At 37.1% G+C, this 15,654-nt stretch overlaps 1 protein-coding gene across 1 annotated transcript in view; it reads right to left on the minus strand.

Annotated features, from left to right (window-relative positions):
* Window positions 1-1,542: 1,542 nt before the first annotated feature.
* The window catches only part of WNT1 (Wnt family member 1), a 62,389-nt gene continuing 48,277 nt past the window's right edge, over window positions 1,543-15,654 (minus strand). The window contains exon 4 of the mRNA XM_044083785.1: window positions 1,543-3,617. Within this exon, the coding sequence (XP_043939720.1) occupies window positions 3,129-3,617 (489 nt within the window). The 3' untranslated portion in view covers window positions 1,543-3,128. The remainder of the gene's footprint in view (window positions 3,618-15,654) is intronic.

Consider the following 15,654-nt stretch of genomic DNA (forward strand, 5'->3'; position numbering starts at 1 on the left):
TCTTCTGGTTCCCAAGGAAAGTTTTAATTTATTGAATGTCTTATCAGTGTAAATACAGGGCACAAGACCATCTATCCATCTATCGATCCGTGTCTGTATGTGTCTCTATATGTGTGTGCGTGTGGTAATGTGTATGTAATACACATATATGCATATATGTTTGTATGTGCATGAGCATGAGAAAATGATAGCCACACAAATATTTGATTAATTGAAAAATATATATATATTTTTTAATTGATCTATAAATCACTATAAAGACATTTATACAAAGTATCTTTGTAAAAACAAAAAAGAAATTATAATTAAAACATGAAAATCTAAAAGAAACATCTGAGCACTGTTACCTATAGATTTGGGTATCAAATTTAATAAATATTTTACTTACAGAAAATTATTCTGTCAAAAATTCAGTGCACAATATTTACAGACAGAATCAGAAACATAACAATGAAGGTAATTCAAATATTTGGCAAACTTTTCAGAATTTTCTAAAGTGATACATTTGATAAATGTAAACTTTCCAACCAACTTATTTAAACTCTTTTGCCTCATAGAATGTTTTTTTTTAATACAGAGTTGCATTTAAATGTAAAGAACCTATAAAACTGTAAGCAGTACTTACACAAAGCCTGATAGCAAGTGGACTGGGCAGGTGGCGGGTTACCACCTTCAAATTCTTTAAGCCTAGTTACAGAGCCACACTAAATCCCACAAAAAAATCACATCAGTTTGGCAGCAATTGCCATATATACATGTTCCACACTGCTGTACTGTATTCTGTAATATGACAGGAAGAGCCACTGAACAAACATGGGACAACTTTGTGGTATTAGCATTCTAATTATCAACAGTTCTGATACTGGTATAAGTGGAGCTACAGATATGCATGGGCAAAGTTACAATTTAGGAGTGTCATGATACCAACCTGAATATCATGTCAACTGATTAAATTCAGATTCCTTAAGCTGTGTCAGTTGTTCTAGAGTTCTAGTCTTATTTTTGTGGCAGGCATTTTTGGCTTTTTAAGATAGAACTTTCTGGTTGCATTCTTTGCTGGCAGACAGCTCAGATACTAGTCAAAATGTGATGTAATACTTAATGACATCACATGTTGTCAACAGGTCCAATGTCCTACACTAACCAAATGTTGAAGAATGTTGGAATGGATGGAAAATGCTACGGTAGAGTTCTATAGTACTGTATTCTAACAAAAGATCAATGTATAAGCCTAGAACAGTGGACTTTTGGGAAACTAATGTCCACTATACAAGTGTTTACAAGCAGTCTAAGTACTCAGACTGCTAGGAAAGAGTGAATGGGGATAGGGAGGAACAACATTTTGTCACCTCACATGTCCCAAGGAGGGGTTGGCTACAGCTAAAGGACTAGCAATCATTGATGGAGATAAATGACACACATCCAGAGGTGTGCTTGTGTGCGTGTGTGTGTGTGTACATGCGTGTGTGTGCATGTGTGTGTGTGCATGTGTGTGCATGTGTGTGTGTGTGTGTGTGTGTGTGTGTATGTGTGTGTGTGTGTGTGTGTGTGTGTGTGTGTGTGTGTGTGTGTATATATATATATATATATATATAATGTACACCAAAAAATATGAGGGTCAGTGGGCAGTGCATTACGATGCCCTGATTTCCTTTTTGTCACTTCCCTTGACTACATACATTAAGAATATCTCTGCTATCAGGGTTCTGGTCAAAAGTTATCAGGAAGAGTGAGAAGGATGATCAAGGAAGGTTCTGGAATACATCTGATGACAGACAGACAGCTGCAGTGAGAACGAAAATAATAATAAAAAAAAAATGGGTGAGGGAAATGTTTAAAAAATGACAGGTCATTAAACAGGTAATTGATACTTAGCCACACCTACTTGTCAGTTAAGAACAAGATTGTGCTGTGAGGATCAAAACCAGAAAATGAGCACTGATTTTTGCTCTCTGGAAGGGCAGTGAGACACAGTATTGGAGGGCACTGTGGAATGTTTATGGTGTACTAATGAAGACGTTTGTTTATATATGAAGTGCTTAGCTGTAGTCAGTAGAAATCTGTCTTTCAAGTTATAAAAAGGCAAAATATATGTCTCTGATGATTACTTTGAGTGAAATATAAGCATATGTGAGATAAAATCAGTATACAACTTTAAAATGGGAGGTGCAGAATTCAGATAGTGTTACACTGAATGAAAACCCAAGTTATGGAAATTGAACAGCATTTAATATGGTAGGGATCCCTTAACAGGAATATCATCATGATACGATCATAATACTGTTACATGGCAGTTCTTGGGCTCAGTAATATCCTTCATAAGTGTGATGGTTATATCACATGGCCTCTATGGGCTTCCACTTGGACTGCTTTGATCTCCTTCATCAGTACTTTAACTAAATAATCCAAGGCTCCCTTGTTGCTGTGAAACCTACATTCACAAAACCTCCTTTTGGATGTAAATGCTTACAAAACCTCCTGCTGTTCCCTGTGCAAACCCATAAGTAGTGAATTTTGTAAAGAAGGGATCATCTAACATTTTGAAGTGCAGTGCCTTAAAGTAACAGTACATCATTTGCTCATTTTGCAATGTTGTGCACAATGTACTCAAATTACACTGAATGCACTTCAACAATGGTATAAGGAATTGAGCTTTGCCTTCTGCCTTTTGTCTTACCTAAAGCATGCAGTGACCTAGAATTATGTCTTTTTGACTTGTTTATTAGCACCATATGAAACCTTTAGAAAGGTAATGATGTTTCTGATTTTTGCCATGTCTGACTTCAATCGTATGTTTCCCTGTAAGCACAATGCACATATCACTGTCAGATGCTCTGTGTTTTAAAGCCTAATCTAGAAGTAAAATTACTCCTTTCTTCTGCAGTTTTCGTTGTTTTGTTAGATGCTTAGGCGGGGAAACTAGAATCCTACCTTCGGTTTCTATCTGAGGGCCTTCCATTCTTTCCTTCTCCAGTTGGTGAATGTTTTGCATATCACAGCTGCCTATTTTATTTGTACTAGAACAGAGTGAAAAGGCTTTTTATAAATCTTCTTTCACGTATGTTCTCTGTACATCTTTTGGTTTGACACAGTCTCTTATAGTTTTCCCTTTATACCCCCAGATGGTGTCACAGACACTCATGTAACACCTGCATGCTGCTGCAGTTTAAACAGCTCACATGACAACACCAGTGGAAGGTGCAGTTACACCTCTCAGTGACTCTCTCTGCTCGGGTCCGATAGCCACGTCCACAACATAGCAGCTCGCAGCCATCTAATGCTGGTGAAGAATGGTTGCAGAAGCGTCCAGATGTGCCCACTGTTCCTGTTTTACCACTGTATGTACAGAAGTTGGGTGACTTCTCGAAGTATACCAAATCCTGAGGTGAAGGTGGTTTGTGAGTGGGATTTTCAGGTTCGAGGTGTCGAATGTCTGCTCTGGATGCTCTGTTGCTGCCTTTGTTACCATAGATGACTCTTGAGGCTCCATCAAATCGGTCCTTGAGAAAGTCCCCAACTGTACGAAAAGCAGGCAACCTCATCCAACAGGTCTTCACAGTGCAAGAGCCAGACATGCCATGACACTTACATTCCTGCCTCATCTCTGAAAAAACTGTCTGAAAAAGACACAGAAAATGGTAATGAATGATCTTAAAATCACAAGCAGAGTTGTTACAGCTTGCATTGTCTTGACTCTGGTTATATGAGACAACTCTTAATATTTACACATAAAAGTACGGCAGTACCTACACATTTAACTTTGCTTTGTTACCATTCCAACAAAACTCTTGTTCTGCTTAATTATACATTATGGTTTCATCTGGTTCCTCAGTGAATTTTATTGCCGATATAAAGTAGAAAAAATGTTGCTGTACTGAAACCTTGAACACAGCTATAGGTAGGCACAATTCTTCACTGTCCCTCAACAAATCTAAAGCTCACAGTTTAACATGCTACAGGATAGTACCCCAATAAATTAATAAAATACTTTTGGAAAAAAAAACTTGTCTCTCTGAATAACCCTTTATTAAAACACACCTGTCACTACAAATGTAAGCTTTCATGCTAACACACTTGGTCAAATAATATAAAACATTCTAACAAACTGATCCCTTACAATATCAGCCACGGTTTTACTGCCATGCATAACAGAGGCTTTGAAGCTTCCATAGTGTGCTTATAGAAATTCAAATAACCACAGTGGGAAGGCAGTAGAATTTCTAGAAGAAATGTTTTGAATTTTGCAAATAGGACCACATAGTTCAAAGGTTAACCACCATCTGCAGCAAAGGTACATGCAGACAAGAGAAATACGTGAAACTCATAAATGAAGCCTGAATAGTAGTAGGAGAAGAGTCCAGTGATCTTTGGTCACTTGTATAGTAACAAGACCTAAGATAAACTTAAGATGTTAATGTCTGGCAGTGCTTATTGATTTACTTAAGAGTAAGTGGGGAACCAGAAGACTGCTTAATGATAACATCATTTCAGATTGCCTCTGCTTAGATAAACGGGCCAGCACCCTGCTGATCGCACCTATTGCATGTTTACAGTATGTTACAGATGCATGTGACGGGAGTTTTTGACCGTGTGTAGCAGTTGTACCCTTTCCATACTTTTGACCACTTCATGCTGTGTCCTACCCTGTTTAACCAGACTACAAGCTAACTTCTTACTTGTATAAAAGTAGTTTTGTGATCAGGGTCCCAGAATCTAGGGTTTACGTCCTCCTGTGGTAAGAAGTGCATCCAACTTTAGGTCCTTGAAAGACATCCTACTACACTGCCTAACCTCCTCGGTAAAAATTGCTTATTTTATCTAAATTAGAGTATCTAATTTTTATATGACTGTTTCATTCTGGGTGCCATGATGGGAAAGCTGTGTTCATAAGTCAATTAAGGCTTTGAAATATTTTTATTATGAAAATGCTAGCATGTTATATTTGAGAATGCAACATGATAGCAGACACACACACATATATATATATATATATGTATGTGTGTGTGTATATATATATATATATATATATATATATATATATATGTGTGTGTGTGTGTGTGCATGTAAAGTGTGAATAATCTCTTAATATATTAATATTACCACCCACATCTCAGGTCATGAACAAAGAGTATTCATTGTGACTAATCCATACACCCATTTTCCTAGTTAACAAATGGTGGATAGATACATAGACAAGTAAACACAGAGAAAGATAGCCAAATAGACAGCCAGATAGAGATACAAAGATAGAAAGATAGATAGATATATAAGGCAAGCAAAAAGTGAGATAGACAGACTTCCTTTGTTACATGGATTAAAAGTAAAATTGCACAGCAAATTATGAATCATACAGATTCTTTCAGAGTATTTTAAAATACGGCTTGGTAAGTATTTGAATGCAGTGCTCAGAAATGTGTTGTATCCTTACTAATTCAAACCACCATCAATGCAGATGGATTCTACAGTTCCTTAAACATGGTTTCTTTAATGTATAAGCTGGTAGTACACATACAATATTTCAATCTAACCTGGAAGGCACATTATTTATAAAAATACTAAACCACTTAGCTACATATCAAATGTAATTTACCATAGGGATGACTGGCTATTACAGCTGGAAATTCATTGTTTGTGATGTGAGGTTTGGCAATGGCATTTAGTTCTCTTTAGTTGATGGGCAGACTGTGCACTACCGGAATGAGTGAAAGTCCATAGTCTTCACCAAACAGCTGCAGGTATCGTGCTGGAGATGTGCTTTGACCCTAGCCAGGCTCATTCGGGATATCTGGAGATGTGCTCTGACCCTAGCCAGGCTCATTCGGGATATCTGGAGATGTGCTCTGACCCTAGCCAGGCTCATTCGGGATATCTGGAGATGTGCTCTGACCCTAGCCAGGCTCATTCGGGATATCTGGAGATGTGCTCTGACCCTAGCCAGGCTCATTCGGGATATCTGGAGATGTGCTCTGACCCTAGCCAGGCTCATTCGGGATATCTGGAGATGTGCTCTGACCCTAGCCAGGCTCATTCGGGATATCTGGAGATGTGCTCTGACCCTAGCCAGGCTCATTCGGGATATCTGGAGATGTGCTCTGACCCTAGCCAGGCTCATTCGGGATATCTGGAGATGTGCTCTGACCCTAGCCAGGCTCATTCGGGATATCTGGAGATGTGCTCTGACCCCAGCCAGGCTCATTCTGGATATCTGGAGATGTGCTCTGACCCTAGCCAGGCTCATTCGGGATATCTGGAGATGTGCTCTGACCCTAGCCAGGCTCATTCGGGATATCTGGAGATGTGCTCTGACCCTAGCCAGGCTCATTCGGGATATCTGGAGATGTGCTCTGACCCTAGCCAGGCTCATTCTGGATATCTGGAGATGTGCTCTGACCCTAGCCAGGCTCATTCGGGATATCTGGAGATGTGCTCTGACCCTAACCAGGCTCATTCGGGATATCTGGAGATGTGCTCTGACCCTAGCCAGGCTCATTCGGGATATCTGGAGATGTGCTCTGACCCTAGCCAGGCTCATTCGGGATATCTGGAGATGTGCTCTGACCCTAGCCAGGCTCATTCGGGATATCTGGAGATGTGCTCTGACCCTAGCCAGGCTCATTCGGGATATCTGGAGATGTGCTCTGACCCTAGCCAGGCTCATTCGGGATATCTGGAGATGTGCTCTGACCCTAGCCAGGCTCATTCGGGATATCTGGAGATGTGCTCTGACCCTAGCCAGGCTCATTCGGGATATCTGGAGATGTGCTCTGACCCTAGCCAGGCTCATTCGGGATATCTGGAGATGTGCTCTGACCCTAGCCAGGCTCATTCGGGATATCTGGAGATGTGCTCTGACCCTAGCCAGGCTCATTCGGGATATCTGGAGATGTGCTCTGACCCTAGCCAGGCTCATTCGGGATATCTGGAATATTATGACCACTCTTTGCTTCATGCTCTCCATTACAACATGTTTCTATGTTCAGGATCATGTAACATCTAGCATATTGTTTGCATCTTGTCATGCCAGGAGGGATTATGTGCTAAAAAGGGGTATCTTTTTCTCCATTCAGACTATTCTGGTAAACAAATGCAATAAATACATAAATAAATATGTGCAGCAGTAATGTTGAAAGCTATGCCATTGGTAGTTTAACTACAGTTGGGGTCTCCCAAGGTGGACAGGTCTCAGATGAGGTGTCAGGCATACTGGTCAGCAATATGGGATAATACTGGCAATGAAAAATCTCACGTTTACAATCAATAGCAACAACATTAATGTTATCTGCATGGAAGAAATGCCTGGTAACCTACTTCTGCACAGTCCCAAAATGTTAAATAGATCCAGCAGATAAACTCTTAGCCATATTCAAAAACAAACAAGTTATGAAGAAATCAGCTCAGGAGAAAAAGAAAATCATTGCTTTATCAAAATATAAAGAACCAAAGCAAGCTTTCACACCAAGTGCTTCTTCAAGTTTAAAACAAAAGACTTCACTAACATACTGCTATAACAAATCAGTCATATAATCATTATCTAAAACCTAATTGGTTCATATCTTAATTAGCTCCTTAGGGATTTTAGTTTCAGTTCCAACTTACAGCTAATACGAGCATTTAAACGTGGAGATTGGTCCACTCATAATACATTATCTATTTATATTCAAATATCTTTTGACAGATAGAACATGATGGAGAAAACAAAATAACTGGATTAATAGTTATGCATGCATGAGTCACACCGGTATTTGAGATGGTTCCAGCTACATAACCGCATGAAGACTTTGGTCAAGTGATCTTATATCTGCTACCTCCTATTCTGTACAGTATATGCAAGACAATGTAAAAATAAATGACACAAATGAATACCTAATGTATATATATTTTATGAACTTTACTTCATCCTGTTTTAGGTATGGTGCGTAAACAGGAGAATGAGAGAGAGAGAGAGAGAGAGAGAGAGAGAGAGAGAGTATTAGGTATAGGTTAATATATTTCATACCTTGAAAACTGATGAGAGTTGAGGATTGCCATGTTTTTGACTCTGATCACTTATTTCATTACATACATCAGTTTCTTCTGAAGTGCAAATAATGTATTTTGTCTGAATACAACATTACCTTTACAGCAGTAAACCAGATATTACTATAATTAATCTAATGTTTGATTCCTTGCACATTAATATTTTGACTACTGAAATTTATAAATGGGCAACTGTCACATGAACCAATTTCCTGTCACAATGTGGCAAGACTAGATCAATTCTAGTACATTTTATAGTAATTCACGGGACACCAGGAGTTAAAAGCTGTGCAGTCTTAGCCAATGACCCCATACTTCTACAGATATCTCACTAGCTCTAGCTTAACTTTGACTTGACATGCCTCTTGTATTAAGTTTCATAACTCCATAACAACTGATATAACAAAGATGGGAGAAGATGACCAAATCTGAGTATAAACTAGCTGTCTGTAAGAACTAAACTGGCATTCATAGTCAGTTGCAAAATATGCAAAAGAAATGCAAACTAATATAGTAAGATGTTGTACCGTACTGTGCTGGTTCTCAGTACAGTTTAAGTTGATGGAGATCTCACTCAAGAAATAACATTTCAACATGATTCATCAAGGGTGCTCCATTTATACTCTTTGTTATAGTTTTAAATCCCTTATTGTTTGTTTTTCCCAGGTACTTGAAGAAAAGCTATTGTTAATTAATGCAGTTATGTTTATGCTTATACTGACAATGTAATTATTTTAACTTCCAAAACTATATACAGATTACAAGAATTAACTATGTTTCATCTTTTCAGAATATAACTCAGTTAAAAATGAATCCTCAAAAGTCAGAGTGTTTTTTCTTTTTGTAAAGTATGGTTGGATGTATGTCAGTAACTGCTTCCCGTAGTACAGTAATTCAAATTCCTTGGCATATAATATAACTTGCATGTGTGAAAATTGTCCCAAAAATAACCAGCTTAATTTGCTACAAAATAGAATAAAAACTTGGAATTATAGGTATTTTCTTTGATAAGAACCAATAATGTAATAAAAATGTTTTTGTTACTATTACATATTTTTTAAACAGTTATTAATTTCACTTTCAGAAATGCGGGTTTCTCAAGTAAAAAAGTGTATTTCTTAGTATATATATATTTTTTTTTTGAATGGAGTCTTTCTGTGGATTTCATAAATAAATTCTATGCCCACCCCAAGTTAACACTAATGCCTTGATACCTTAAGACATAAATACAGTGCCAGACTTAAGAAAAATTCCATTTTATGGAACCCTAGTGTCAACACACTATGTAATAGGAGAAAGAAAATCTTAGCCCATAAAAACAAATGTAATATTACATCAGCTAGAAATGAGCTCACACTTATCAACAGAGAACTTGGAAATAAAATTAAATCTTCCAAGAGCAAGTAAGGGCTGAGAACTTCCAACCTTGTTATGGAATAACCATAAAACTTTCTTCATCTATGTCAGGAACCTACAAAAGAATAACCTGTAATGATGTGAGCTATAATAAAATAACATCACATACTTGTTCCCTGAGGGCATTGCCAACATGTTAGCAGACATATTAATTTCAAACTTTAGTCCTTCTCTTCCCCAAAGTGCTCACAGCATATTATTATGCCTACACAACTCTCCAAATTACCTCTGAGGAAGTCCTAAGTTTTCTCTCCCAGGCTAAAAATGCTAGTTCCATGGGCTTCGATGATGTACTAGTTTATCTTCTTGTCAGTGCCAAATATTTCCTGGATGACTCCTTATTATATCTATTCAATCTCATCCTCTCCATTGGATTCATGCTGGAAATGTGGAAAATGAATGTAGATGTTCTTCTCCTCCAAGAGGGACCCGTGTTAGACCCGGGCAGGTATAGACCTATCAGTCTCACTAGCCTTATCTGTAAGGCAATGGAGGGCATCATGCTAGACTTTATAAAAAAGGGCACAAGCAATCTTCAAAATCTAGGTTTGAACCAATATGGATTTGTTAAAGGCACATCTTACCTTTTGCACATGGTGGACTTTTTTGAACAAGTCACTAAAGCATTAAGCACAGTAATATCATTTAACATGGTCAAAGCCTTTAATATCATTCCATACTTGGGCATCACTGATAAGTTAATCCACTTAAATGTAAATATCTATGTTACCTACTGGATAGCAAACTGGTTCACTAACAAAACACAGTAGGTTAGTGTTGTAGGCAGAATCTCAACAAAAAGAGTGGCTACCACAGGTGTCCCTTGGTGATCAGTCCTGTAATCAACATGAAAGGTCTGTGGTCGATGATGCTTCTAAATTCACAGCTGTCATAAATAACTCAGATATGTACTCTCCAGGAAAGTGTAACTCATGCTAACCAGTGGCACATGGACTACAGTCTCAGACAAAATATCAAAAAATGCAGCACTGTATCTTTGGCAAACCTGGGCAGTCATGCTTCTATCACATGGACAACATCTCCGAAAAACTGACCCAGTCATTAGGGACTTGGGCACCTTCACTGGCTATCCTTTGACCACCATGTGATCACCGCTATTAGGAAATTCTTTTATGGGGGCATATCTTCTAGATCCATGGAAGCCATCAACCACTTCTACTCCTCCTCCCTTATCAAACTAATAATATAATATCATGGTCCCTTTGGTATGCACCTGGGTAGACACATGATCTAACTCAAGAGGTTGCAATATTTCCTTTCCAAGCAAAATCAATGGCATGTCCTCTCTGAGTTATCCAGACGTCCTTGAAGTGTTCGCACTCTTTTCCATTTCCTATCATTTATTGAGAGGAGATCTCTGTCTTGCCTATAAAACCTTGAAAATCTGTTCCTATATAACCTCCAACACTTTCACCAACTCAAGAGACAAACTTCCTCCAAAACATAAAAAGTACTCTTGATGGGACAGATATACCAATTTTCTGGAATAGATTCCCCTTGGAAATTAAGCAGAGTAGCTCCATGACCCTTTCTAAATATAATCGGATAACTGGATGGGCAATTTAAACTACAACCCTAGTGTGTCCCCTCTACCCTTTATTGGAACGGGCTGAAACTCATTCGGGGTCTGGTATTAATAAGTGGGATTATTGCCTAAGCTAAAAAATGTGCACTAGACCAATGGCCTAGTATGGACCTATGAGCCTGTGATGTGTAAATATCTGCCATCACATAATCTCTGGCTTTAATTTCTAAGTTTTGATATTATGGGTAGTCCAAGATGCAGTCTATTCCATATTATAATAAAACCAGAACAGCATAATACATTACTATACCAGTGAAAACACAAGGTGGTTCATTACAGTCAACTAGGCGTTTGTAATTGCTATATATAGAATTCAGAAAATGTGTGGTGCTCTGTGAGATACTTACACAAACACTCAGTAACAACAGAGTCCAAACTGGAGAATGTTTGCCTGGAAAATATTACATGATGCTTTCAGCACCAAAGCAACTCTCAAAGATACTTGTTGTTATGTTCAGTAACTGCCAAGGGTGTACCAAGCATAGACTGTCTACACATTATCTCCCAGACACCTAATGACTTGCAGAGGTGATAAGAAGTCTGTAACTATATAAATGATGGCTTACAATATGCATCTGTAAATAGCTTGTTTAGATATTGATTAATCTGCTAAAAATAACTAGTTTTGTGTTGTTTTAGGGGCCATCAGCTAGATGTGATGGTATACTGCTTAACTAGTTAGGAATCAATATCAAGAGCAAGGTATGTGAATTTGTTGAAGTGAAATTGGTTGAGGCAAAATATAACTCATTAGCACAAAACAGAATTCACTAGCTATACCTCTGCTCAGAGTGGGCAACGCATGACACCAAATAAAGACTCATAGGAATTCTTCTTCTAGAATTTGGTCTGATATGGTCGAATGTTGTTTTATAAGTATTATACCCTTTTCCTACAGGTATATGCATTTTAAACGTGTGCACATATTCAGCTGTTTTACTGCTAGGGTTTTCTGCCAAACTCAAACAATGACTCAAACATTTGTTCATGTATCATTGGCAAAACAGTTGTCACTTTGCACCAGTACACACTTTCTCATATGTATATTTGCTCTGAAATTGTTATTTTCACTTTTTACTTGTTTATGTAGCCAGCAGTAACTTAAATTTACCCAGTGTAACTTTATATTCACCTAAATTCACAAATGACTGATGCACAACCACAAAAACGCCAAAGTCCACGAACTCCTGCGAAGTGATGAAACCACTCTAGGACCAAAACGCCAACAAATTCAAAGTGGCACAAGAAGTTGACATAAAAAAATCTCCTTTTAATGTCAGCATCCACAAATACAATGAAACAGTTTAGCGCTTTCACCCACTAAATGTGGGCTTCATCAGAACACCTGAAAAAATCTCTACTGCAGTTTTAAATACTTCATTTCGCCGCCAACCGAACATTAAAAATTTCTTAAAGTGGTCAGCACACCAAAAAATGTAAAACTGATAAAAAGCTAAATGTACTATGTTGTTATCCATATGTACATACAGTACATCGTGGTACATAAATGCACTGAAATGAAACAAAAAATAAAATAAGTACATAAAATGTAAAACTTAAAAAATATAAATGAAATATAAAAAGTGACACAAACATACACGTTCATTGAACGTCTTATGAATAAACCTTTTCATGTATATACATAATTAGAATGCATATGTATCAAATCAATGTACATGTACTAGTACAGTGTCTTTCCTTACATTGAAAGGGCAAACATTCCTATTCCCACTATTATAAATACTCTATACATATTAATATTACCATTACATAAATGAGGACAGATATAATACTAAATATAACTCCACTAATACAATTGTTATTAATAACAACTGAATTTTCAAGAATTAAGTCAGCCAATACTCTATTATGTATGCATTAACTGTTTTCTAACTAATAAGGGTTTAATAGATATATGGTCATTGAGGCCCGCTGGTGTCGAGGCATCAGTAAATAATTGCCACCAGACCTCTTTATAACCTAAAATAGCCTTGTAGTTACCCCCTCTAGGGTCTATTTTAATGTTCTACAAGATGGCAAATTTGAAAATATGGGTATCCCCACATTTTTTCAATATGCCTGTATAGGGCATTGTTGATATCTTTTTTCTGGATACTATATAGGTGATCGTAAATTCGTTTTTTAAAACTTCTATCAGTTTTCCCTATGTAGTACCCAGTGTATGTCATGCATTTCGCCATATAAATCAGTAGTTTGGAATTGCAACTTCCTTGTCGAAATTTAATCCTAGTTTTGTTAATGTTGTCCAGTATAATCCCTTCATCTTCCATTATTGCTTGACATTGATTGCAACATCCACATTTTCTAGTGTGCTTTTTCCTGTTGTCAAGGTCTTTTCCTATTGTCACTTGTTCTAAGTACATTTTAATATTACAACCCATTTTATACACAAATGTGGGCTTAGAACCTACTATGTGCACTATCTCCTGGTAAACTAACATAACATTCTGTTAGTCATTATACTCTTAACCTTGTTGGTATAAGGTCCATATTCAAGAATGCATGCTCGATGAAATGAATCCATAGTGGTATTCGACTTTTCTATACTAATTGGGACTGTGGTCTTCCTGTTTGCTCCCAGTAATGGAGGATACTTATATCCCCATTCATTAATAATGTATTTCCTAACATCAGCCATCATAGTCTTATAGTAACCCCTTTCTTCAAACAAACCTGTTATAAAATCTATATCTTCTATCATGTCTGCATGCACAGTTGTCATTCTTGCCGCTCTGAAACATTGTCCTTTGTAAATATTATACAACAGTTTCCTAGGGTGATTACTAGTATATTCTAAATACCCATTGGAGAAAGTGTTTTTTCTGTAAATACGGGATTTGAAACCCTTTTTTCCATTGGAGATGTAAGTATCCAGATATGCTATACCTTCATATGTATAGTGTGTAAACCTCAGATACTCACTACTGTGGTTCAAAAATTCAATAAAGGTATTCAAGCATTCTGGGCTTCCATCCCAAAGAATATAAATGTCATCCAAAAACCGAGAATAATGTCTGACATGTTTGAAAAATACACTTTTGAAAACCACAGACTCTTCCCAATCCAACATAACCAAGTTGGCATATGTGGGGGCACATGCTGCCCCACTGCTACCACTCTGGTTTGTCTATAGTGCTCATCCTCATAAAATATGTAATTGTGGTCAAGCACAATGGACATACATTCTAAGATCAAACACACCCTGTCCCATTCCAAATTAGCATATTTTTAATAATATTGCAAAATACATCCATACCATCCTGCTTGAGGATACATGAAAACAGATCCACAATATCGATGGTGATGTATATTAACCCTTCTTTCCATAAGTCAGTAGGGAAGTTCCTTAAAAAATCCCATGAGTCTTTCACCGTATGTGGAATTTTCTCATAAATGTGCTTTAGCCATGTATCCACAACTACTCCTAAAGGGTATGCTTTAGAGTAACTACCTGAAATAATGGGGCAAAAAGTTGGATTGTCAATGTCTTTGTGCACCTTAGGAATGCCCACCAAAGTAACTAGTTTAGGATATTCTACCTTAATAAAATTGTAAATGTCTACTGTAATTCTGTTGTCTATCAAAAATTCTTCAATGTACATGTCTATACGTTTATATGCAATATTTATTTCATTGATAGAAACTGTTTCATAATTACCTGACTGTTGTAGAATCCTATACATTTTGGTGGTGTATTCTAAGGCGTCATAAATAACTACACCCCCCCTTATCCGGCTTCATAACCCGGATATTGTGATCTTCTCTGAGGTCCTTGAGTGTTCTGATCTCATCGTTAAGTTAAGTTACTCTCCTGTTTTTTGGCCCTCAACTTATTCTGAAGTTTGTATATCTCCTTAGTAACAAGTTTGTCATATACTGACACGCTAGGATACATAGGAGGGACAAAGATACTTTTCTTTTTAAGTGAACCAATACTACTACATTTATACTCATTGACATAATCCCTGTCCTTGTAAAAAATTGCCAAATTGATTTTCCTTATAAATAATTTGATCTCACTAAGACAGTCGACCATATGAAAATGAGTGGTGGGGATATACTTCATGCCTTTACTTGTTTATGTAGCCAGCAGTAACTTAAATAGTCAACAGTAGATGCTCACACAACACAGAAAACTGAGAACCAAAGTGGAAGCGGTACTATAAAGGCTGTCTTCTGAAATTAACACACCTCCAATAACTCCACCAAATGTTGCCAAGCTCAAAACACTGTCAATTCACCGATGTGTTATATAAAATGCTTTTATTAACAAATCCACTAGGAAAATTCAATAGAAAACTAGAGTTGCTGAATGTTGTACAGAAACCAAAAAAGGGATTTAGCGCTTTCGTCTCCCACTGGAGACCTCATCAGAATCAATGCTAAAAGTGGTATAAAGTCCTTATATAATACCCATAGTTCCATTGATTGAATAATTGTTAATTCAAATTAATTGAATATGGTGAAATAAATTAAACATGTTTTCCTATTTAGTAGTATTCGTCTATGCATTGAACAACAACACTACCATGCACATATACAAACATATACATTCTGCAGTAAAAAATAAAAATAAATATAAAAAAATGAAATCA

Source organism: Protopterus annectens, chromosome 9.part0 (assembly GCF_019279795.1).
Source record: "Protopterus annectens isolate FY-2018-M chromosome 9.part0, PAN1.0, whole genome shotgun sequence".
NCBI lineage: Eukaryota > Metazoa > Chordata > Ceratodontiformes > Protopteridae > Protopterus > Protopterus annectens.